This window comes from Heloderma suspectum, chromosome 5 (assembly GCF_057233095.1).
Source record: "Heloderma suspectum isolate Gila_16-S chromosome 5, 16-S_ref, whole genome shotgun sequence".
NCBI classification, from domain to species: Eukaryota; Metazoa; Chordata; class Lepidosauria; order Squamata; family Helodermatidae; genus Heloderma; species Heloderma suspectum.
This window is the reverse complement of record NC_139462.1, coordinates 8,220,026-8,246,001: the sequence shown is the minus strand read 5'-3', so window position 1 is coordinate 8,246,001 and position 25,976 is coordinate 8,220,026. Positions and strand designations below refer to the sequence as shown.

General features: G+C 45.0%; 1 protein-coding gene across 2 annotated transcripts in view; it reads left to right on the top strand.

Moving 5' to 3' along the window:
- The first annotated feature begins 2,142 nt into the window (after positions 1–2,142).
- ATRN (attractin) overlaps positions 2,143–25,976 on the top strand; it is a 207,288-nt gene continuing 183,454 nt past the window's right edge. For both annotated transcript variants that reach the window (XR_014791942.1, XM_084855303.1), the window contains exon 1: positions 2,143–2,700. Coding sequence is in view for 1 of the 2 variants with exons in the window: in XM_084855303.1 (XP_084711429.1) it covers positions 2,429–2,700 (272 nt within the window). In the remaining variant the exon portion in view is untranslated. The remainder of the gene's footprint in view (positions 2,701–25,976) is intronic.

Here is a 25,976-nt window from a genome sequence, read left to right as displayed (position 1 = left end):
AAGTGGTTGTGCAACCAATTGCACAACCAGGAGTTTGGTTGGATTCTCCCCTTGTGCATAGTTCAGAACTTAGTTTCTATTAGTGCAACATCATATGTGCTAGTGGAATGACACTGTTGGTTACAACCCATTGAGTCTGGGATCTCTATTATTTTACTTACTTACAACATTTATAGATCACCCTATAACAAAAAGTTCTCAATTTGGTTTACAACATAAAACAACATGCTGAAAATGCAACACAAACAATAAACAAGAAAATACGTTGCAGCAGAAAACAAGCAGAGGATGGGAATAGATTTAACAGGCTAGAACAAATTTCAGAAAAATAAAATGGTCTATGTCTGGCATGAAAATGACCACAATGTAGGCACCAAGCAAGCCTCTCTGGGGCTCACTGTTTCATAACTTGGGTGCTACTACTGAAAAGTAGCCTGCTGTCCCATCTCACCTGGTGGGGGCACCCAGAGAAGGACTCTACCACTGAGTTGTAACCCTCCCCAATATCAAGCATGTTTATGCATCTTCTAAACATGGGTGGGTGGGTGCTATCACACTCATGTCCTGCTTATGAGTTTCCTGTGGGCAACTGGTTGGCCACTGTATGAACAGAATGCTGTCTAGATGGACCCTTGTTCTGATCCAGCAGGGCTCTAATGTTCTTATACTATCTGATAAATATGTGAGGCAGCAAGCTGCATGGTATCAGGAGAAAACAGTATGTTCCCCTGGATGTGGTTTTCATTATGCAGTGCATGAAAGAACTGCTTTCTGTCTTGGAAAGGTAGAACCTGATCATTGATCGGGACAATCACAATTAATCAGGCAATTAGCTGTGCCAAGAAATTCTTAACCTCCTTTTTGTCCTCAGAAGCAGAAAGATCTACGAAGGGGCTTTCCCCATTGTATTCCCATGAGTTATATCTGCTGCTAGCTGTACAAAGCCCCTGGAGATGGTTGCCAAGAGGCTCTGTCTCACTGCTGTTTTAAGTATTTCTTAATTTAAGAATCTGCAGTTTTTCACTAGAGACCTATCATGGGAAAACCCAGATCTCTCTACTAATCTAAATCCCCCTGATCCTCTTGAGTCTGGAACCACCCCAACCCCCAGGTTTTAAAAGGGAATCCTGTCCTGTTAACAGGACCGTTTGTCACAGTTTGTTTCCCCTCAAGTTTCTTGTTTTCTAGTTCAGAGGTGTTGAACTCAGGCCTGTGGGCCAAATCTGGCCTGTCTGAGGTCCAAATCCAGCCCTCAGGGGTTCCCCAGAGGGCCCTGCCCCATTCCCCTGGGCCCGCCCCTTTCCCCAACTGCTAATCATTTGGTGGTTTCCCCACTTTTGTGTGGTTGTCCCCCATTCTAAAGGATGAAATGCCTCTTCTAAGGCTTCATTACAGGCAGTATGTGCTTTCAGGTACAATATCCTGGCATTTTCGGCCTCACCCTTTCTGCCTTTGGCCGTGCCCAACACTGGAATGTGGCCCACTAGAGTTTAACGGCACATCCACACCCCCTCAGGGTTCAGGAAGAACCTGGACTTTTGCTTTTAATTAATTAGAGTATTTTTATCCTATTCCTCAGCCAAAAAGGCTCCTGGAGCGACCTACAAATAACCGAAAAAATCTAAAACACATGGCACATGAGGGGACCCCAAGGGCAGGGCAGCCTGCTCTTGCTCCCCCATCACAGCCTAAGGGGCGTTGTGGCACCGCAGCTAACACCGCTTGTTGTGGCTGACAACCCTATTATGCCATAAACCTGCCTTCCTCAGCCTGGTGACCAGAAGAGGCCCATGCTGGCTGGGGATGATGGGAGCTGCAGTCCAACACATCTTGAAGTTCACCTGCTTGAGGAAGTCTCGCATAAGTTGTTGGGGCCCACTGTCCACTTCATCAGATCTTAGTACGGCATACGCTTCTGACTTCGCCTGTTGAGTTTCTGCCTGATGCCACGCCCACCTTCCCACCCCTCCCCCTGCTTAGGCTGTTGCCTAGATACCAACACTCCTCTCCCGCCCCCATCCTCTCTATGGCGTCCTATGGTGTAGAGGGACCGCCGCCGCCGCGCATGAGTTCCTGTGCGCCACGCTACACTCTTGCCCTCCGTATCTATGGCAGCGCTTTTTTCCCTGCCAGGGGCTTCAACTTCGGGTGGTGACGTCATCGGGGGTGGACGCGGACGCGTGCGCGATGGCGGCGCGACACCCCAGCGGCGCCTCCGGCAGCGAACTGATCTGTGAGTGAAAAGAAAAGGAGCGAGGCTCGACGCCGCAGCGAGCGAAGTGCGACCCTCGCCAGCCGCCGTCGCTCCCGCGAGGCCGCATCGCGGCCGGAGCCCTCGCCGGCCACCGTCCGCCCGCCCGCGAAGCTCGCGACTGATTCTGCCGCCGCCGCCGCCGCCGCCGCCCTCCCCCCCTCTTCACCTCAGGCGATGGAGAGATGGAACCGGCGGCTCGGCCTCCGCGAGGGGCTGCCGGCCTTGGTGGTCGCCCTCGTCGTCCTTCTGCTGCCGCTGCTGCTGCTGGCTCTGGGGCCGGTGTCGGCGGCGGCCGCGGCCGCGGCGGCAGGCGCGGGGGCCGCCGAGGGCAAGGAGTGCGACAAGCCGTGCGCCAACGGAGGGCGCTGCCAGCCCAGCACCGGCCAGTGCGAGTGCCAGCCCGGCTGGGTCGGGGACCAGTGCCAGCACTGCGGGGGCCGCTTCCGGTGGGTGCCGGGCCGGGGCGCCGAGGGGCTGCGGGCGGTCCGCGGCGTTCCTGTGGAGCGGGCGGCCGTGGCGCGGATGCGCGCTCAGCCGGGGGCTGGCCGCGCTCGCCCAGCCTGGCCTGCCTCACAGGGCTGTTCTGGGGATGCTCTGCTCTGTGGAGGGAGGGGCCGTAGTGCGCGGGCAGAAGGCCCCAGCGCCCATCCCCGGCAGCATCTCCAGGGAGGGCTGGGAAGGAATCCTGCCTGAAGCCCTGGGGAGCTGCTGCCGCCGCTCCGTGTCGATAAAACTCAGGGCTAGATGAACTTGGCTTCAGGCAGCTTCCGCCGTCCCTATGAGGATAAGATGACCATGAGCTCGATGGAGAGAGGGTGGGATAAAAATGTAAGGGTGACGCGTGCGGGGGCCTGGGGTCCAAGGCTGTGTGTGCGGGGTCGGGCTTTCTGAGTCGGGGGAGGCTGTCGCCCTCGTGTCCTCTCTGTTGGCTTCCTACAGGCATCTGGTTGGCCGCTATGGGGGGGACGGGCCTTTGGTTGGATTTGGATCCAGCACAGTTCTTCTTATGTAGGGCAAGGAGGGGAGCAGGATGGGTGTGAGGTTTTTTTGGGGGGGGAGTTGGAGAGGGGGTTCACATTCATACTGTTTACAGAGTTACCCAAATCGTTAGGAGCTGAACAAAATTTAGAGATAATGTGGATTCTGACTTCAGGCTTATAGTTTAAAGTAAAGATTCTAGGCAGAATTGAGGTTAATCTCACCGTTGCCCCCACCCCTAAGAGTATAAATACGTATCGGCTTTATTGCCAGTATGCTTAAAAAATGGCTAGGGGCTGAGCTTCCATGAAACACATTCAGGAAAGATTTTCAGAATAAACGCCCAAGTCTTGGCTGATTGTGTAGCAGATCATGATGTGTCTGGTTCAAACCTTGCCCTTGCCATGAACTCATCTGTGACCTTAGCTCTTATTCCCCCACACCTCCCATCAGCAATATGGAGATAATTAAACTTGCAGGGTGGTAATGCAGATTACAAGATAATGTATATGAAGTGCCTTGAGTAGTCTAAAACTGCTTAGTATTATGTATGGGTAGAAAAGCTTTGGCTAAAGAGTCTAAAAGTCTTATGGAAGCATTGAGAGGAAGGGATAAAGAGTTGAAACCAATAATTGCATGTATGGATGTCTGCTCCCACGACAGGACTTCTCCATCCTCTCCTGCCTCTGCAGTCCCCCAATGTGCCCCAAATCTGCTTTGGAGGGTCCCCCTGGTGTTCTTTGTGCTGGCAGAACATCACCATTGGATACAACCCAAAATGTAATTGGAAACCCTTCAATAACATAACACATTGTGATTGTTCAAAGTGCATTATGTTTGTTTTCTCTGTAATTCTTATTACAGCCCTGTCAAGTAGACCAATAAATATTATTACCTCCATATTGTAGATAAGGGGCTGAGGCAGGGGGAAAGTGTGCCATGCCTTAATGCATTTTATGGATGAGAAGCGGCTTGGTGACTTTCCAGTGCCTCGCACTCCTAGCCATTATGTTACACTAGCCTCAAGGTAGTAGAATGAATAGTGGCACAGGACTTCCAGGGTGGCATGAGAAGAGACAGCATGGGGGAGATTGCAGTGGAAATGTAGGGATGAGGTTTTCTTGCACAGGGCAAAGTCTGAAAAAAGGCCTGGGTGAGAAAGCAGATAAGAATGGAAAAAATCTTAGGGTGTGAAACTGGGCTGTAACACTAAGGCCGTAAGCAGTCCTATATCTGCTTACTGGAGAGTAACCCTCATTGAACTCATATATAGGATTGCACTGTTCATATATTAAAGGAAAGGTGCCTGTGCTTCTCTGAACAGCTTGATTATCTGAGGCAGTCATATGGGTTGGTAGGAGCAATAGAGGAAGAGGGCTTACGGTGTTCTACGTAAGATCGTGCGAAGGGGTGTTGAAGAAGACAAGGTTGGAAGCAAGATGAGTGGGCCTGAGTTTCTGAGCTAAGGGAAATCTTTCTGAAGGTGCAGTGTTGCCACTGAAAGATCTGCCAGCTCTGAGGCATTTAAAAATGGAGGAAAGGAGTAGTTGGTCTTGTGTGCGGGTGTGGGGGGCAGTTGCAATACCATGCCATTGGATTCCTTGGCGAGGGCAAACGGGTAGCTGTATGGATGAAGATAGCAGATAGCTTTGCAACAATTTCCAGAGGTTAGCTGTTCTTGTTCTCTCTTTTTTTTTTTTTTTTTTGCTGCAACAGGCTAAGAGTCCTGCAGGACTTTAATAGACTAATAGATTTATTGTGGCATAAGGTTTGGTGGACCAGGGTCTGTTTCATCAAATGCATCAGGTGATGTGAACTAGTCCACCAAAGCTTACACCACAATACATCTGTTAGTTTCTTAAGATGCCACAAGGCTTTGTTGTTTTTCTTAGTAATGACTCTGTGTGTGTGGGGGCGGGGGAGCAGGGTTTGAGGATTTTAACACGTTCTTAGCTGTAAGAGTCCTGAAAATGGGTCAATAGGAAGGGTCTGCGGTGGCCATTGCTAAAGGACTTGAATGTTTTCTGTTCTTCTGCTTTCAGCAGCCTTGAAAATAGCGCTCAAAAATTACTAATCCGTTAAAGTGTTCATCTGCTCACAAAAAATACTTTGTTAGTAAGTCTACTACACATTTGTCATAGCCTGGAAGAAGAGACAATCACATTTCTTCTTGTTTCTTAAGGTTTCAAGGCCTGCCTGGTGGCAGTTCTGACTTTCCAGAGGTGAACAGATGTGTGCTATTTACTGCCCCCCCTTTCCTGAAAGCTCGTAGAATGGATCAGTGAGATTTTTTACCTGAAGCCAATTGTCAAAGAGAGGGTAAAGTTGTGTTTCTGGGTGTCAGAGTTTTCCAGAGCTTGGGCAGGAGAAAATTAGTGGAGCTGATGGGTTGTGGTTTGCATATGTGAATGGTGTAGTAACAAGATGGGTGAAGGGTCTAAGCTGGCAATAGCTAGGCAAAATTTTATGACCCATTGTCCACCAGTATTGTGGATGCAGGGCCTGGATTGGTAGAGGCAGATGAGGTGGGACAAAGGATTGGGTAGAATTATCCATCAGGCATTGCTTTTTTGGCCTGGTTAGGTGAAGGTGAGTCAGCAAGAGGGTAGCAACTAGTTCTGTTAGGGGACATGGTACAGTAGGAATGGGTGGAAAGCTAACCCATATGATGAACTTTCCTAGATGTGAGGAGGCAGAGTGTGAATTTCTGGCCACAGCATCAGCATGGAAAAGGGGCATTCTGGATTCTCTGTAAAGAAGGACCATTCTGCTGCAGTTGTTATGAGGCAGGCATTGCAGTGAAGAGCTGCTCCTTTAGTAAACTCTGGGGATAGTTAGGTATCTGGTTTAATAGAGTAGCTTGACTAGTATAATTATGACAAGGTGAAGGGTGAGAGCTCAATGACTGGGTTGCCAGGGTGGGAACTTGTTTCTTAGTCTATGGAGGTGGTGAAAACATTATTCCTGGACCATTTGAATGGAGTGATGTACCTTTTTTAAAGTGGTTGATTTGTTTTTAGGGCTGAGGGAAACTAGATGATTGATTGGCTTGGCTTTTCATGAATAATAAAGTATATCTGTGACTCATCAGTCTAAGAGAAAGGGAAGGTAGTGAGTTGGGCATGAAATCTTAATACATCTCCTTGGAGTGCTTATCATGAGAATAAGGTGGTAGTGCCAGTGACCAGACATTTATTTATATACAAGATTTATATACTGCTCTACATCCAATAAGATATCTGAGCAGAGAACAATCAAAAGGGGAGAAAAATAGTAATCGTAATAATTGAAATATAGAATTAAACCCTTTAAAATCAGATTGTGCCTATAATCAGAATGTGGTTTTTATCAATCAGTCCTTCTAAAAGATTGGAAGGCTCACTGTCCCAGGTCACACGACATGGTGGGTTATTGTGGGTTAATTAATTGTCGGCTGCTGTTTTGAGAGTGTGACTGCCAATCGGGGTGATTGGGTTGCAGTGTGTTGTGTGAACCTGGCCATTGTGGGTTAATTGAGGGTTAAACAACCCACACCTAGCCCCCAGTTAGTAGTTGGGTTAAGTGTGGGTTGTGTAACCCTTGATTAACTCACAATGGCTGGTTTCGCAACCCCTGATTGCCCTGATCAGAGGTTGCATATTCAAAATGGTGGCTGCACATGCCATGTCACTGTGTCATGCAAACCAGTCCACTGTGTGAATGAGCCTTTTCATAGGTGGGTGAAGGGTTGTAGGGACAGTGCATTATATGAAAGTAGTACAGTATGCTGCAGGGTGTATACTGAATAGGCCAGTTGAGGAGGTATCTGGATGGCTTTAAAGGCTTGGTTCCTCTTGCATGGCTTGTGGTATAGAACATATGCATGCTGTTTTGGTAAGGTCAAGATTGGATGTGCAGGAATGTTGGATTATTTTAGGTACCAGGCAGTCATGGGCAAGGTGAGTATGCAGTGCAAGCCTGAGATGTGGGTGAACAGATCTATTTATGTATATGGATCTTCACTCTTTTTCTCTTTCATGGGTGTATACAGTACCAGTACTACTGAGGAAGTAGACACTAGCCTACAAAAACTCATCTCACAATAAGCTTGTTAATCCTTAAGGTCCCACAAGATTGATTGGGCAGGGATGGACAGAAGCTAGGTCTTGGATCTACTGGTAGATCTCTGGGTGATTTGCAGTACATTGACAAGGATTTCTCACTCCCAATTACTTAACAATAGCAGCACCAAAATTACTCCCCTCCCACTGAATTATACTGCTGAAATGAGGGAAGCTTGGGGTAACCAGGAGTGGATTTTGTGTGTGGAAGGACTATGAACTGTGTTGAATTCTAGTACTCAAAACAAATTCCTGGGTTTAGAATTCTTTAATTTTAAGTGTATGCCTTTTGCACCAGACTCTGGTTGGTGGATCTCAGAGTTCTAGGGGGAAAAAGCAGATATTGCAGGCTTGAAGTCTGTCCACCCCCCTGATGTAGGTGTGAAGTTCATATTGGAAACCTATAGCAGGCTTGTCTGAAGTGGATGAAGTGACTGTTGAAAAGATTAACAGTGGAGTGGTGACTGTCAGAGAAGTTGCTTGGAAGTCTCCTTAAGTAGTCATTAAAGGTTTTGTGGAGTGTCAGTGCTGGTAGAAAGGGTAGAAAGGGTGAAACCTGATTATCTTGGTTAGGGTTAATTTGTGAGACAAAAATTAACTCTCAAATTGATTTGTGTCTGTATGTAGACATTTTGTTATCTTGGTTTGTTATGTACAGAGATGTGCATGCATGTGTGTAGAAAAGCCTACCTTCCTAATATATACCATATACCATGAACCCTTTGGGGTTCTAGTGAGACTTAATAGTTTAACTGTTGTGTGTGAGAGAAAGGTCTGATCATTCCAACTATTACCATTGTTTATGGGTGAGTACCAATCCTTAGGTAAGCAAAACAGCACCACCCACATACATAGGGGAGAGATTGGCATGCTTGGAGGAAACCCTGAGATTTGCGGAATTTCATTACTTTTAAGAAGTCCCTCTCAGATTGGGTGAAAATTAAACAATAATAGGTCCCTGAAGTATGCACATGTATGCAGCCCATGCATACCTCATTCTGTTCCATAACTGTTTCCATGCACTCTTATCTGGGCTGATGTGAGCAGAGCATACATATGCTCCTTTTGTTGTTGTTGTTGTTGTTAAACTCTGTCTGTACCTTCCTGTCCTCAGCCTAAGGCAGAGGGAAGTGAAGATGGTTTTGCTGCTTACCGCTGAGGAAGGAAGGGGTCACCATGGGTCATCCTTGCACTCACCTGGTCCTCCTCCTCAGTCCCACAATGCAGCTGTGGGGGAAAGACCATGAGGAAACAGAGTGGCAATATCTGGGAGAGGGTTTGGTGCGTATTGGTTGGGTGTCCTGTGTGCTTTCCTGGCTTCTTGTGGGTGCATCTTGGGTAAGCGTGGGGGGGCGGGGACCATGGGCTTAGCAGGCTTCTTGTCTATTCTCTCTTGTACCAGTGAGAAGGAGCGAGTCCTGGGCAGGTGACAGGCAGTCAGTCAGAAACTGTTGCTGAGGTGCAGCAGAAAAGAACGAAATTGCCATGGTGGTAGTGCTGTACTTAGGAACCAAGCCAAGCATAGGTATGCTTGCTCGGAAGTAAGTCCCCACAAGTCCAGATAACCCTTTAATTCTGGAGTCTTCATTCCTTCTAACATGCATGTGCACATGCACCAGGGGTACAGTTTGTATAGAACATTTTGTTGAGGATCCTGGGGGTACACAACTAATATTGTCGACTGTGTTGTCTATTACAGAGTTAAGTTTGATCCTGGAAGTAATTTCTGTATTATGCAGGCAACCTTACAAAAATAGGTTTTAATGGCAGTGTAAATGGCAGGTGTCTTTCTAGTTCATGACTAATACAGCTGAGTAACAAAAGCATCCGTGTGGGATGTTTTGATTTTAGCAGTCATTATTTTACTTTCGGATATAATTCGACTACTAGAACTTGTTTGCCTTGCTGCATTTGGTTGCTTTTGTCTTGCTATATATGATAGCAGTGATCCTGAAGGTTATATAAAATACTTTGTGGGTACTACTGGGGAGATGTGTTAAATGATTTTGCCATAATTTTGCTTCCTGTGAATAGTGAAGTGCTTTTGAGCTATTTAGAACTTGGAGGGGATTCACACTTTGTGGAGGCAAGTGTGTATTCATTGCATTTTTGTTATCCCCTGTGTGTGTGAAGGAGAGATGTGTATCTCCAAACATGCAGTAGGCATGTATTAGGGAGTTTGTGCCATTCATGCTTGCCCAGTGTTTGTGTGGAGGTGCGCCTCTCTCCTTCATACTGAATGCACTCTCTGCGTGGAACATGGGTATAAACATAGCAGACGTGCCTGTTGACATAAAGAGTGAATCGCATCTAAGCAGGATAGATTTCCAAGGGGAAATACCTCATTTTAAGTTCAGTTAACCATTTTGAAATTGATATATTTCCTAAACAAACACTTAAAACATATGTTGGTTTGCAACACAGTACAGCCTAGGAGCATAATCAAAACCTTTTGGCCATACAAATCATGTGCCTTTTGCACTCCAGAATTATGGCTGCTTAGAGATGAGAGATTTTTGTTGGCTTTCTCTAAGTTAATGGGGAAATCACTCTCCTTTTATGTGTTCAAGGATGCCAAACAAGTGGAAGGTGAAAGCTGCAACCATATGAACATAGATCTAAAAGTAACAAAGTGGGAACTAACTAGTTGAACAAAGTGGGAACTACCTTGTGAGTGGACATGCATAGAAAATAGGCTTTAGTAAGTATTCAGGGCTTTCCAGCATCAAGAGATGGTAATTTCTTGGTAAAAGAGTATTTCTTCATAAGATGGAAAGTAAATGTCCATGCAGTTCAGAGCTAAATAAATATTTATAATTTGGGAACTGAAAACATTGCAGAACGTAAGAAAAAACAGGAGCACAAAAACATCCATATGGGCTCAGTTGAATGGTCCTAGTGAGAAGGGAGCGTGTGTTTTGCAACACAATTGTTTTCTTGTGAAGACCAGTCTTTTGGGTGAAAACAAGTTCCCTAGAATATACTGTTCTTTCCTTGTGCAGTTCCAAAGCATTGTACAAAGTTTGGTTGTCCTGTACTAGCTTGGGACTTGGAAGAAGTTGAATGCAAGTCACATGTTTGTGTTGGATGATTGCCTCTGCATTTGTGCTTACAAAACACATGCTTTTGTCATTGCATGCCTAAGGCTGCAATCCAGTGCATGCTTGAATGAGTAAGTCCCACTGAACTCAGCAGGACTTCTTTTTGAGTAAATATGCATAGGATCAGACCAACTCAAACATTTTTTCTTTTTCTGTATGTGAAGGTCTCTTTGCATATGAAGAAAACCTTCGAAGAGATGCAGCTAGACCCGGCAGTGCGCAATTACAGGGTATTTTAAAAGAAAGAAAAATAACTTTTCATTAAGTTAATGGAAGCCGTTGCAGATGAACATTACACAGCTTCTATGGCCAAAAAATGCTGAGTGCTATATTAAAAAAAATCCAGTCTTGATCTCAGAATATGGTAGTGTACCATTAGTGGGAAAAATAATTGTAGCATCTATTTCTGTAAGTTGAATCCTCTTATAATCCAAACAAGCAAGACATACTCCACCACTAAATTTTAGGTAATTAAAATGTAAACATACTAAAACCTTGTTTAAGGTTTGTTTTAAAGCAAGAAAAGTGTTCTAGAAGAGGCACTGGTAAGCACCTCTCTCTATATTCTTAATATAGGGCCAGGTGAGATGTGACAGGGAAATCCATGGTTAGGATCTTACGGGTTTGTTTTTTCAACTAATTAGAATGCCATAAATATCACCCTCCCCCCAGCTTCTTAGCTGTGTGTGTGTGAGAAGACACATATAGATGCAGGGTCTATTCTCCCCCCCCCCCCGCCCCAGGAAATAGGTGCGTAGGGGGGAGGGTTAGATTGGGTAAAAGGCAAGGGAAGATAGGGTTAAGCATCCTTTACCAGCATGCTGCTTCCCTGGTAGTCAAAGCAGTTGCACAGGTTGCTAATTCAGAAATGAAAAACCCCCCAAAACAATTTCCCCTGTCATATCAAGTTTGGTCTATAATTTCAAGTTTTGTAATGTACTTTATTTACATTGAATAATATTTATGCTTGTTGTTTTTTCCAGTTTGCTTAATGCTGTTCCCATGCATCAGATTCACTGAATTTTATTTTGTGTACATCTGATAATTTATACTAAATAGAATTTTAAAAACACGTTAAATTTCTCTATTTATTGTTTGTTTGTAATCCTGTTTTCTATATATCATCATGCACAAAATATATCATCTTTGCAGTTTCTAATTGTTCTATGTAGCAAACGGTCCGGCAGAATTGTGACCTTTTAAAATTAACTTGTGTTCTTTGAGGCAGAAAACCCTAGTCCATATAGTGTGTGTGATTTATCCTGCTTCAGGTTTGCTTCACCACAGATCCTAAGTCATGCTTGACGAGGCACAAATGACAGAAGCTGCAGAATTTTCTTTTGCTAGCCCTGGTTCTGTTGACTTTCTCAACTTTTTGTACCTGAGCACTATCACCAATATGAGCCTCAGACAGGCAATTCAGTTTTCACCCAGTGCAGTTTTCTCCCCCTCGTTACATTAACTTTTAGTGGCTTAAAGAGTTGGCTAAAGGTAACACGAAGTTCTAAGGAATACACTTCTGATGGGACAGTGCTAAGTTGCCATTGCGCACTGTGTCTTCTTGGCAGTTACTGCATTCATTCAGCTGTCATGTGTAATGTCAGGGAGGGCAGCTTTCAATGTGCTCCTTCTGGCTGAATCTTTGAGAGGGAAGGCCTTTGTGCTGACCAGAGCACAGCTGGTGAATCCCTCCTCTGTGTTTGCCAAGTCCAGGAATGCACCACTGCTTGAGAGAAAGACGAGTTGTGACTGCGAGCCCAGGCTTAAAATCTTGCTGCTTATTTATTCATGTATTTATTGATTTAATTTGTACCCCGCCTTTTTACCAAGCAAATGGCACTCAAGGTGTCATCTTTGTGCCTCATCTACCCATGTTCCCTTAAATATCACTTGCATAGGATCTCTGTGTCACTCCACAGATGGTTTACCCTAGTTTGTTGCAACGTGGATATTTTTGGGATCTCAGCGTGGTGATGTGCCTGTGAATGGTTTGCTCTCAGCCTTCCCAACTGCTGCTTATTCTGTGGGAAGCACTGTCTTGAGGTGAACTGTAATAAAACCAATGATACTTCCCCTTTGAATCATGGTAGATTATTTTGCAAATTGTCTTGTGCTTAGTTTCTCAGCGCTCCTGTAAAGTAGTAACATGGTAGGTGAAACAGTAATCTGATAAACTTTGTGGAAAATACCCTTTCTGTATTAAGGTCACTACCACCCTGTGTCAGACAGTTGTACAGAAGGCTTAAATAAAATGTTTTACAGTTCCTGCCCTCATAACAAGCTTCTCTTGTCACCAGCTGCTCCCAGCTGCATGTGACTTCATGTCTTCTGTGCCTGAAACTAATTTTGATCCCATCTGCCTTTCCTGCTCTCATTCTCATCCACTAGAAAGCCCACAACAAACTTAAAAAATACACAAAATACAGTGTAGATGTATTCATATATTCATATTTGTATTCATATAGCTATATACTCTGGTATTATAATGTAAATGTGGCCATCTAATCTGTAATATAAAGTGTTATCCTGGTGAGAACATCCGTAGTTTCTTTATGCTGAAAGACTGTAAACTATGAACAATGCTGCAGGGCATACTGGTTTGTAATAATGGCCTATGTAATGTTCAGGCAACAGGGAATCCAACAAGCAAGGAAAGATGGTAACAGAGGTCCAGGGACTGTGAACAGGGAGGTTGCACTAAAGCTGTTTATGGTAGCAACCACTGCAGCCAGTCTCTTGTGGCAATGAATTCCATAAGTTAGTTAGGTGGTGTGTGTTTATTTTTATACTTCCTTTTACTTAAATCTGCTGCCTCTCAGTTTTGTTGGATGACTTGCCTTCTTGTAGTTTTTCCTCTGCTGTACTCAACTCATGACTTCCTGCATCTTGTTCTGCCTGGTCATATTTTTCTCAGGTAGTGCTTGAGCTGTCTGGGACATGGGGATGCTTCAGAATTGGACCATTTTTCCCATCTGAGCTTTTGATTGGCCAGTTCAAAGCGACCCTCATGGGTGGTGCCATTGTAGTCAGGCAGGCCTTTGAGTGTTTTCCTCGGATGTAGGGACCATCCTTCTTTAATCAAGGAGGAAGCACAAACATTCTGTTGCTCCTTTACCTCTGCAGCAGTACCAGAGCCGCAACAGCATTCCTGGCAGGTCTCTGGCGTGCCTTCCTGAGCCAAAGTGTCAGAATAATGTCAATTAAATTTACAGAGCACAATACATGTGTCTGAGAGCCATCGCGTCTTGAGCTCCTCTCTCTAATGTCTCTTCAGTGAAGCCTTTGACATAACCCCGTGGTTCTTATTCTCAACTGAAATGAAGCCTAAGTAGAACCTTGTTTACTGTTGTCTTTCTTTCCTTCTGTCTTCCTCCTCTCTTGTTGTTCAGTCATTAAGTCATGTCCAACTCTTCGTGACACCATGGACCATAGCACGCCAGGCCTTCCTGTCCTCCGCTCACTCCCAGAGTGTGCTGAAGTCCATATTCATTGCATCGGTGATGCTATCTAGCCATCTCATCCTCTGCCGCCCCTTCTCCTTTTGCCTTCAATCTTTCCCAGCATCAGGGTCTTTTCCAGGGAGTTTTCTCTTCGCATTAGGTGGCCAAAATATTGGAGCTTCAGCTTCAGTATCTGTCCTTCCAATGAGCACTCAGGGTTGATTTCCTTTAGGATCGACTGATTTGACCTCCTTGCAGTCCAGGGGACTCGTAAGAGTCTTCTCCAGCACCACAGTTCGAAAGCATCGATTCTTCGGCGCTCAGCCTTCCTTATAGTCCAGCTCTCACAGCCATACGTTGCTACTGGGAAAACCATAGCTTTTTTTATACGAACCGTTGTTGGCAAGGTGATGTCTCTGCCTCTTACTATGCTGTCTAGGTTTGCCATAGCTTTCCTCCCAAGGAGCAAGCGTCTTTTAATTTCATGGCTACAGTCACCGTCTGCAGTGATCTTGGAGCCCAAGAAAGTAAAATCTGTCACTGCTTCCATCTCTTCCCCTTCTATATTCCAGGAAGTGATGGGGCCAGATGCCATGATCTTAGTTTTTTAATGTTGAGTTTCAAACCAGCTTTTGCCCTCTCCACTTTCACCCTCAAGAAGAGGCTCTTTAGATCCTCTTCGCTTTCTGCCATTAGGGTGGTATCGTCTGCGTATCTGAGGTTGTTGATAATTCTCCCGGCAATCTTAATTCCGACCTGTGATTCATCCAACCCGGCGTTTCTCATGATGTACTGTGCATATAAGTTAAATAAGCAGGGCGAAAATATGCAGCCTTGTGGTACTCCTTTCCCAATTTTGAACCACTCGGTTGTTCCATGTCTGGTTCTTACTGTTGCTTCTTGACCCTCGTACAGGTTTCTCAGGAGACAGGTAAGGTGGTCTGGTACTCCCATCACTTTAAGAATTTGCCAGAGTTTGTTGTGATCCACACAATCAAAGGCTTTAGCGTAGTCAATGAAGCAGAAATAGATGTTTTTCTGGAATTCTCTTGCTTTCTCCATGATGCAGCGAATGTTGGCGATTTGATCTCTAGTTCCTCTTTCTCTTTGAAACCCAGCTTGTACTTCCAGTAGTTCTCGGTTCACATGCTGCTGAAGCCTAGCTTGTAGGATTTTGAGCATCACCTTGCTGGCATGTGAAATGAGCGCAATTGTATGGTAGTTTGAACACTCTTTGGCGTTGCCCTTTTTTGGAATTGGAATGTAAACCGACCTTTTCCAGCCTTGTGGCCACTGTTGAGTGTTCCAATTGTGTTGGCATATTGAGTCAACACTTTAACAGCATCATCTTTTAGGATCTTAAATAGCTCAGCTGGAATACTGTCATCTCCGCTAGCTTTGTAGTTAGTAATGCTTCCTAAGGCCCACTTCACTCTCTAGGATGTCCGCCTCAAGTTCAGTGACCACACTGTCATGGCTATCAGGGACATTAAGATCTTTCCTGTATAGTTCTTCTGTGTATTCTTTCCACCTCTTCTTAATCTCATCTGCTTCTGTTAGGTCCCTGCCTTCTTTGTCCTTTATCATGCCCATCTTTGCACAAAACATTCCCTTGATATCTCCGAAGTTCTTGAAAAGATCTCTAGTCTTTCCCATTCTGTTGTTTTCCTTGATTTCTTTGCATTGTTCATTTAAGAAGGCCTTCTTGTCTCTCCTTGCTATTCTCTGGAACTCTGCATTCAGTTGGGTATATCTTCCCCTTTCTCCCTTGCTTTTTGCTTCCCTTCTTTCCTCAGCTACTTGTAAAGCCTCATCAGACAGCCACTTTGCTTTCTTGAATTTCTTTTTCTTTGGGATGGGTTTAGTTGCTGCCTCCTGAACAATATTACGGACCTCCATCCATAGTTCTTCAGGCGCTCTGTCTGTCAGGTCTAATCCCTTAAATCTATTTGTCACCTCCACTGTATATTCGTAAGGGATATGATTTAGGTCATACCTGAATGGTTTAGTGGTTTTCCCTACGTTCTTCAATTTAAGCTGAAATTTTGCAGTAAGAAGCTCATGATCTGAGCCACAGTCAGCTCCAGGTCTTGTTTTTACTGACTGTATAGAGCTTCTCCATCTTTGGCTGCAAAGGACATAATCAATCTGATTTCGATATTGACCATCTGGTGATGTCCATGTGTAGAGTCGTCTCTTGTGCTGTTGGAAAAGCGTGTTTGCTATGATCAGCGTGTTCTCTTGGCAAAACTCTATTAGCCTTTGTCCTGCTTCATTTTGTACACCAAGGCCATGCTTGCCTGTTATCCCGGTGATTTCTTGACTTCCTACTTTAGCATTCCGATCCCCTATGATGAAGAGGACATCTTTTTTTGGTGTTAGTTCTAGAAGGTGTTGTATGTCTTCATAGAACCGATCAACCTCAGCTTCTTCGGCCTCAGTGGTTGGGGCATAGACTTGAATTACTGTGATGTTGAATGGTTTGCCTTGGATTCGTACTGAGATCATTCTATCGTTTTTAAGATTGTACCCCAGTACTGCTTTTCCCACCCTTTTGTTGACTATGAGTGCTACTCCATTTCTTCTAAGGGATTCTTGCCCACAGTAGTAGGTATGATGGTCACCTGAATTAAATTTGCCCATGCCTGTCCATTTTAGTCCGCTGATTCCCAAGATGTCGATGTTCAATCTTGCCATCTCATGTTTGACCACCTCCAGCTTACCTTGACTCATTGATCTTACATTCCAGGTTCCTAAACAATATTGTTCTTTACAGCATCGGACTTTCTTTTCACCACCAGACACATCCACAGCTGAGCGTCCTTTTGGCTTTGGCCCAGCCGCTTCACTCTTTCTGGCGCTACTTGGAAATTCCCTCTGCTCTTCCCCAGTAGTATATTGGACACCTTCCGACCTGAGGGGCTCATCTTCCGGCATCATATGTTTTAGCCTTGTGATACGTTCCATGGGGTTTTCTTGGCAAGAATACTGGAGTGGGTTACCATTTCCTTCTCCAGTGGACCACATTTTGTCAGAACTCTCCGCCATGACCTGTCCATCTTGGGTGGCTCTGCACGGCATAGCTTATGGCTTCACTGAGTTACGCAAGCCCCTTCGCCACAACAAGGCAGTGATCCATGAAGGGGCTTCCTCCTCTCTACCTGGTCTAAATTTAGATTCTGGTCTTCGGGGCAGGGACTTGTCAGTTACATTATGCTATAAAGTACCATATACACTGAGGACTCTATATAAAAATGACAATAATAGTATTATCCTTGTTAATAGAATTCTTTGGCCCATTTCAGACATAATAGGCTTCTCCAGCATATCACAGTTTGTTGACATGTGAAGAAGTGATGACCTCGAGTCTGCCTCCCTCCTCCTCTAGTGTGGCTGGCTGCAGTATGCCAGGCTGTAGAGGCGACTTCCTGGCTTTTCTGAGCGGTTTCCCTGACATCTGAATCAGGAGACTTTGGTTTAAATCCTGCTTGCACACCGGGATCTGATCCTGGTTTGTAGGGAGCACTTAAACCTGAGTTTCCTGGTTCAGATGGCACTGAAATTGTGGTTTAACAAACTAGGATCCCTCCTCTGCAGCCAGTTGTGTGAGGGGAGGAGGAGGGCTTGCTTGAGCTTGAAAATAGTTTGTGCACCAGCAAACCATGGCTTGGTGGAGCAGCCCGTTGCTTCTGAGCCGGCCTTTTGTCTTTGTTCAGTTTTGCGTTTACTACAAAGAGTATCGTCCTTGTTACATGAAACATTCCTACTTGTTTCTCCCACAAATGCAACATGCGCACAGTCCCCTTACAGGTAATCATTCAGGCTTGAAAATTACACCTCATCTTGTTATCTGTGCTGAGCAAGAATTGTCTTCAGGCTGCCAGTCTGGAAGCACTTGTAAATAGTGAAATATAACTGGTTTGTGTCTTTCTTTTCAGAGCCAGTGTAGTGTAGTGGTGAGAGTGACGGACTGGGAGCCGGGAGATCCGGGTTCTAGTCCCCACTTGGCCATGGAAGCTCACTGGGTGACTTTGGGCCAGTCACAGACTCTCAGCCCAACCTACCTCACAGGGTTGTTGTTGTGAGGATACAACGGTGAGGAGGAGGATAATGTAAGCCGCCTTGAGTTCCTTGCGAGAGGGAGAAAGGCGGGGTATAAATGCAATAAATAAATAAATAAATTTCTTTTGGCCACTGATGTAGCATAAATGGCTAACATTGTTTGCCTGCCCACACTTAGCTAGTAGTTTTTAAAGACAAGTAACGTTTTGTTACTATGATGCATTTTTGTATTGCACAGACAATATTTTACACAGGATCTCCTTTAATCTGTGCTGTATAGTACAGTGATTATTGGCAGTATGTAACATAGTAATATTCCTATTTCTAATTTTGATCAAAAGCTGTAGCCTTACATAGAATGTGTTTAATGTGTTAGTGCAGAAGTGAAGCACCTATAAATGCTTCCCCATCACATTGCTTTCAATAATTATAAATTCTATTGGGAACAGTCCTGACCCTTCAGTTGGGCATGCAAATGCCTGCTTGAAAGGTGAGGACTTTTAGGTGAATGTCAATGTTCACTGTACTTGGTCAAGAAATATTGCTGCAAAAAGTCTGGCCTACAGAAAAATAGAGAGCTAACATTCAGGGCAAGATCTGCAGATGTCTTTGAGTTCTCTTATTTTTGAATGAGCTGTGAAGAAAAGGGGAACTTACAAAAAAAATGATCATTTCTATACAAACCGCTGCAGGAGGAATTTGAAAAACCCTAGGAGGCTTGTTGTTCGAAAAATTTGAGGCTGGCACCTAGGAAGAAGAAATATTTCAGTCCTGTCAGCGCTGATACCTAAAAATTGGATGCTTGTTCCTAACAAAAATCAAAGCTAATTCTTAAGAGCTGGAAATAGTTTTCCCATTCAGCAGACTAAGAAGTAGACAGTTCTTGTACATGCAAGATGTTAACATGGTCTTGCCCATGCCAACCATTTTCACAGGTCTTTCTCCATTTAGTAATGAAATCGTCTGATCTCTTTTCGTGGAGAGTAAGGCTATTGACCTGGTTCAGATGTAATGACAAACCATGGTTGAATTAATTATGGTTTGTTGAATCATGGCTTGTCATTTCTTGTGAACCCAGAACTATGGGTTAACTATACGTTGTTAACCATTAACAACCCACGGAGAGAACCCATGGCTTGTAGTTGGGTTGTGAACTGTGGGTTGTTTAAATCATGGGTTGTCATTGTGTGCGAACCCAGAATTGTGGGTTGTTCATGGGTTGTTTCACCAGGCTACAGAGGCAGTGGGCAGTAGTGATAACCCCCCCCCCCCAGCCTCTTTACATGCCAGCATTACAGTGCACAAAAGCTGTTGGGATACAGAGAGGTAGTAGATGAAGGAGGAGGGAAACAAACAACCCAGGGACTGAGAAAACAAACCCTGGTTTGTTTGTCTGCCAGACAAACCCTGTGTAGGGCAACAAACCATGGTTTAAATAAACCATGGGTTAGTGTTGTGTGTGAATCATGGCTAACAGTCATGATGTGTGTGTATAACCTCGGAAATACCAGTTGATGGTGAACAACAGTGGGTGAGAGCTATCACTCCCGTGTACTGCTTGTGGGCTTCCCGGAGGCATCTGGTTGGCTGCTGTGAGAACAAAATGCTGGACTAGATAGGCCTTTGGTCTGATCCAGCACAGCTCTTCTTATGTTCTTAGCAGTTTCCAGCACTACTGCTACTAATAGTGTAACTACAATAGTGGTACTTTGCAATTGTCAAATTTCCTATTGTATGCAGACTTAGTGGTTCATATCAGAGTTGCTATAATCTCTGATAGGTTACTTCTGCTTTTGAGTTCTCCTTGTCCTTTAGGCTACCAGTTTATGCTTTAATAATATATCTCCCAGTGGTATATTTTTGTCCTGTCCTTCGTATTGTTGTGGCCAAAGGTATCAGATGAAGTTTGTCTTGTCTTTTGTGTCTTAACTGGGTATGTTTTATTTTGCAGTTGTGTTTGTATAAACTGATCCGTTTAGGAAACGAGTGGTCTCTACAAGAGAGCAAGGCAAGATGACAGACCTAGGCATGGTAGGAGCACCACCAGCTTGAATATGGAGCAAGCAGTAGTTAAAGCAGTGGTTAAAGGTTGGGGTACAAGTTATGAAGACTGAAGACAGGCACCTAGTGTAGCTATAAGCAGTACCACGAAGTCAGAAGCCTAAAGCTTATGTGCATTCCAGCAGTATGACCGGTCTACTTGAGGTTCCATTGCACAAGGTACCATATGTGTAACTCCTGCCTAGCCTATCAGGACTTGTCTTACTGGAGGGAAGCCTTCCACAGTTCTGCCCACCACACTCATCATGGCGGGGGTGGTGAGAGTAGTCCCACCTCATTCATACTTTGAATGAGTTCAAATCTCCAGGGTCAGATGAACTGCATCCTAGAGTAATACAGGAAGTGACAGAAGAACTCTCAGAACCACTGTCTATTATTTTTGAGAAATCATGGAGGATGGGTGAAGTGCCAGATGACTAGAGAAGGGCTAATGTCCCTATCTTCAAAAAGGGCAAAAAGGAGGAACCTGGGACCAACAGACCAGTCAGTCTGACATCAATCTCTGGGAAACTTCTGGAGCAGATGATAAAGCAATCAGTCTGTAAGCACCTTGAAAACAATGCAGTGATTATTCGACGCCAACATGGATTTATCAAGAACAAATCCTGCCAGACGAATCTGATCTCATTTTTGGATCAGGTCACCTCCCTTGTGTACTGTGGGAATGCTGTGGACATAATATACCTCAACTTCAGCAAAGCTTTTGACAAAGTGCCCCATGGTATCCTGATGAACAAACTAGCTCAAAGTGGGCTAGATGAAAGAACTATCAGGTGGATCCACAGGTGGCTATGGAATCAGACTCAAAGAGTGCTTATGAATGGGATCCTCTCAAACTGGGGAGAGGTAACGAGTGGGGTACCACAAGGCTCAGTCCTGGGCCCAGTGCTCTTCAGTGTTTTAATGACTTGGAGGAGGAGGTGCAGGGAATGCTGTTGAAATTTGCAAATGTCACAAAATTGGGTGGGATAGCTACTACCTTGGAAGACAGAAAAAAATTCAAAGTGATCTTGATAGACTGGAGTGCTGGGCAGAAAACAACAGAATGAAATTTAATAGGGATAAATGCCAAGTTCTGCACCTAGGAAAAACAACCAAATGCAGAATTACAAGATGGGGGATACTTGGCTCAACAACACTATACGCAAGAAGGATCTTGGAATTGTTGTTGATCACAAGCTGAATGTGAGCCAACTATGTGATGTATCTGCAAAAAAGGCAAATGCTATTTGGGCTGCATTAATAGAAGCATCGCCTCCAAATCCCGGGAAGACCTAGTTCCCCTCTACCCAGCACTGGTGAGGCCTCATCTGGAGTATTGTGTCCAGTTCTGGGCACCACATTTTAAGAAGGATGCAGACAAGCTGGAGAGGGTTCAGAGGAGGGCAACAAAGATGATCAGGGGACTGGAAACAAAGCCCTATGAGGAGAGACTGAAAGAACTGGGCATGTTTAGCCTTGAGAAGAGGAGACTGAGAGGAGATCTGATAGCGCACTTCAAGTCCTTGAAAGGTTGTCCCAGAGAGGAAGGCCAGGATCTCTTCTCGATCATCCCAGAATGCAGGACACAGAATAATGGGCTCAAGTTACAGGAAGCCAGATTCCGGCTGAACATCAGGAAAAACTTCCTGACAATGGAATGAATTACCTAGGGAGGCAGTGGGCTCCCTCACTCTGGAGGCATTCAAGATGAGGCTGGACAGCCATCTATCAGGGATGCTCTGACTTGGATTCTTGCATTGAGCAGGGGGTTGGACTCGATGGTTCTATGAACCACCCACCATGGGTAATAAGCTATGGTTGGCTGTGGTGATGGTGCAAACCTGGTCTGTTATTCAGGGCATGTTCTTAACATCTCTTAAGGGGTTTGGTGGAAAATTCCTAATACTCCTGAATCATCCTTTGGCTCACATGCATGTTGAGATATACCCTTTGTAAAAGAGAACATTGTGTGAGCTTTGGAAGAATAGGAACATTCTTTGTTAATCCCCGTCTTTTATTCCAGGTTAATAGTATCAGTATTTTTGTAATCACTGTTCAGGATTGCACATGTTGTATGGATGCTTGCTTAAATGATATGATGTTAATGGTTAACTGATCTGCATTAAGTCCTTGAAAAATGCCTGGAGATCTATAGGAGTTGATAGTGGTAGCATTTTGAACTAAATCTGAGTTACACCAACAGTATAGTCCTTTGCATACTAACATTGGAGTAAGTCCAGTTGAACTTTGTGAGATGTATTTCTGAGTATCCACGCCAAAGGATTGGGCTATAGTAATGTTATCTTGTCCTTTATCCCATCTTTTTGAAACTTGTGAATGTTTTTGTGACATGTAATGTGGGAACTGTGCATTTTTAATTGAAAGCCTAATTACTGAGGCCACTTAATGCAAATGAAATGGATATGCTTTTGTCGGTGCCTGTGAAATTAGTCATGTGGGTGTACTGGAGAATTTTGAATCAAATATTTTTTGGAAAGTTTCCCTTTGTCCAAAATGGATGGAGTTCTGATTTAGCATATTTGTTGAACTTAGATTTCGTAAACAAAACTAATAAAAGTAGGTTGTGTTAATTTTACATGTTGAATTAATACCTACATGTCCTTTCCAATAGCTGAACTGAAATATTTGAATACAGTAAAAAAAAAAAAAAAAATCAAGGAAGTTCACTTTGGGTGCAGTCCTATGGGGATGGCCGTAAGCCTCCAAGTTTGGAGGCTTATGGCCATCCAATGCAGAGTAGGAGGAGCAGCAGAGGCGATCTTCGCCTCTGCACCCCTCTCGCTCTGTATTTTGGCTAGATGGGCTTTTTTTGCCCATCTAGCTGGGGCACGTTGGAAATTGCGTTAAATTGTAAGCGGGCCTCCCCAGTCCCCTCCTGTCTGCTCCCACTGGTACATCCCCTTTCCCTCCTCTCTGAGCTCACTTCTTGTTCGGTTCAGCACGGTTCGTCTTCATGGTCTCTGTGCATGACGCATTTGGGAAACTTTGGGAAACTTCCAGGCTGAGCAGAGTTTTGGCGGGAACCCCTCCCCCACCATCCATATTATATACCGCGTCGGTTCCCGCCTTCCCCTCAGTTCCTTTTTGACCACCTCAGGGTTACTTCGTAGGGAACTTCTTTGACGTTTAGCTGGCGCTGAGTATTTCCTTATCTTCTGTCTTTTTCTCCCTTGCTTCTTTCTCCCTTGTCTTTGTCTACTTATATATATTTTTTAAAAAAACAAGGTGAAAGAGGACTACAATCGCCTCAGTGGCGATGCATCTTGAGGCTTATGGCCCCAAAGGCCCCATTTAGAAAATGTACTGCTTGTGGCGGTAAAGTGCCTTCTTTGGTTGGTCACTCTCTATGCCTAATTTGTTTGGGTGAATCCCACAAAGTGGAATCTTGCCATCATGGCCAATCTTTCTCGAAGCAGGCCTGCAAGAATTGGGCAGATCGACAATGGACCCTTCAGGCAGTAGACATACCTAAGGTCCAAACACCTCGTGAACAGTCCGCTGTTGCTCCTTCAACAAGTGCGACGGGGACGACTTCTGCAGCTCAAACTTTTCCCCCTCTGTCAACTACGGAGCTGGTTCAAGCAGACCCACCAACATTGGGTAGGACTCTAACCCTTTCAGTGGCCAGAAAACTTTCTAAGAAGGCCAAACACCCCAGACCGGCTGTGGACGCACTGGACAAAAAGAAGGAGGTATCTGAACAGCAAGAGAAGGAGAGGGACATCCCTCCTCCACCTCCTCTGCTTTACTTGCTTATACATACTGTGGCCTTGCCTACACAAATAGTGGTTTTGGATCCGGCCTCTGAGGGTGAATTGAGGGACACACCACCTCCTCCATCCCGACCAGTCCCGACCATTCAAGACCGAAAATCTAGATCTCCGATGCCAGGCCATCAGGATGCGCAACTACAGTCTTTTCGGTACCGGCCTACATTGTCTCTTCAACAAAAGTGCCTTGCCTTCTTGATACTAATCTCCAGATCGATACTGTACAGACTATTGGTGTGGACAATACGACTGTGATCGTTCTCACTCCAACCTGTGAATGAGAATCGGTATTCTGATTGGTCTTCTCGTCGCCGCAGATTGTGGCGAGATGAAGATTGGAGACTTAGAAGGGATTGAGACCTGTTCCTTGATAGCTTTTGTTATTTGGGAGCAACCTCTCCATCCTATGCTCCATTTCAACCTGAGCAAGTTCTACGGTCTCACGACGTTTTCTTGTCTCCTCTGGTACAAAGGTGTACTACATCTATAATGTTACAGGAGTCCTGATGGGATCGTCTGACGCCTCCTCCATTTCTGCCCCACGGTACTACAGAAGTGGCACAGACACAACCTGCCCCATTGCAAGCTGTCAGAGTTCCCTTTGTCCCCACTCATCTTCAAACGCCAAATCAAACACAGACAAGAGGCTTCAATCTGCAGCTTTTAATTCCATCACCACAGAGGGTCATACACATGCATATTCTCAGTGACTCTCAGTCTGCAAGGAAATGCCTTCAGGGGGTTCAAAATGTAGTTGCGAAAGTTGCCCACCATTTGAAAGAAAGGCGGGCTCACTAGCCTAACTTAAGGGGTGGGGGGAGGTCTCTCTCTCGTGAGGCTTCTAAGCGCTGCTGTTCACAGAGGGCCAATCAGGAAGACCTTCTAAGTTCTGCCCCTGCCATCTCCCTCTTGGCTCTGCGTCTGGGCCTTGCATCTATTAATTCAGACTTGCCAAACACTGCCTCTCCCTGTTCACTGTCTCTCACGGGGGTGGGGGGTGGGGTGACGAGGGACCTTCCTCCAACTGGACCTTTGAAACCTGAGGAGCCTGCCTATCCATATCTGGACTAGCCTGGGAACATACCTCCCCCATGTCTGGCGGTTCCTGTTCAGAATCTGAACAGCTCTCCCACTCCCTGCACTCAGAAGCACTCCTGACACCTACCTCCACATTTTGAAGCTGACGGGATGGAGGATTTGGTGTCCAAGGACTGCCCTTCACTGATACTGACAAACATACAGACAATACTAGATGTGGCAGGAAAGCCGTCGGCACGCCGTTCCTACTCTGCCAAATGGGCTGCTTTTACAAGTTTGCGACTGCAGACAATTGTGATCCTAACAACTGTTCACTTACAGATATATTATGTTTTCTCCAACACTTATACAGTAGAGGTCTGAAATATTCTTCTATTAGGGTATATACCTTAGCAATATCTGCAGTGAGGTGACTAGCAGGGTTTTTCAATTTTCAGCCACCCCTTATGCAAACAATTTTTATGGGGACTCAGGAACTTGGCCCCTCCTATGAGAGACTTCATTCCTCAATGGGACTTATTACTGGTGCTTAACAGTCTAACACTGGTCCCGTTTGAACCTCTTGCTCCCATAGCTCTGAGACTCCTCTCTTGGAAGGTTGCCTTTTTGGTAGTGATTACAACCTCAAGAAGAGCGAGTGAGCTCTCTGTTTTACGTATAGACCTTCCTTCTACCATTTTCCACAAGGAAAAGGTAATACTCAGGTAACACTCAGGCCAGAAAAGGTAATACTCAGAGCTTTTCTCCCAAAAGTGGTGATGGAGCTCCATGTGAATCAACCAATTGTCCTTCCTGCCTTCTTTCCTTCTCCTTTCCTTCTCTGACTTCGGACTTGGAGAAGAGATTACACACTTTAGATGTCTGGAGAGCCCTGGCTTTTTATAAATCAAGGACTGAATTTTTCTGTAAGTCACAGCGCTTATTTCTTTGCTATGGAGGGCATAGTAAAGGCTTACCAGTATCTTCCCAGAGACTAGGATCTTGGATCGTACAGACTATTCAATTAGCATACCAAGTCTTGGGAAGCAACCTACCGCCTCGAATCCAAGCACATTTGATATGGTGAATGGTGACATTTACAGCCTTTGCAAGAGGGGTGCCTCTGGCAGACCTATTCAAGGCAGCTACCTGGTCTAAACCCTCAACTTTAATAAGGCACTATAGACTGG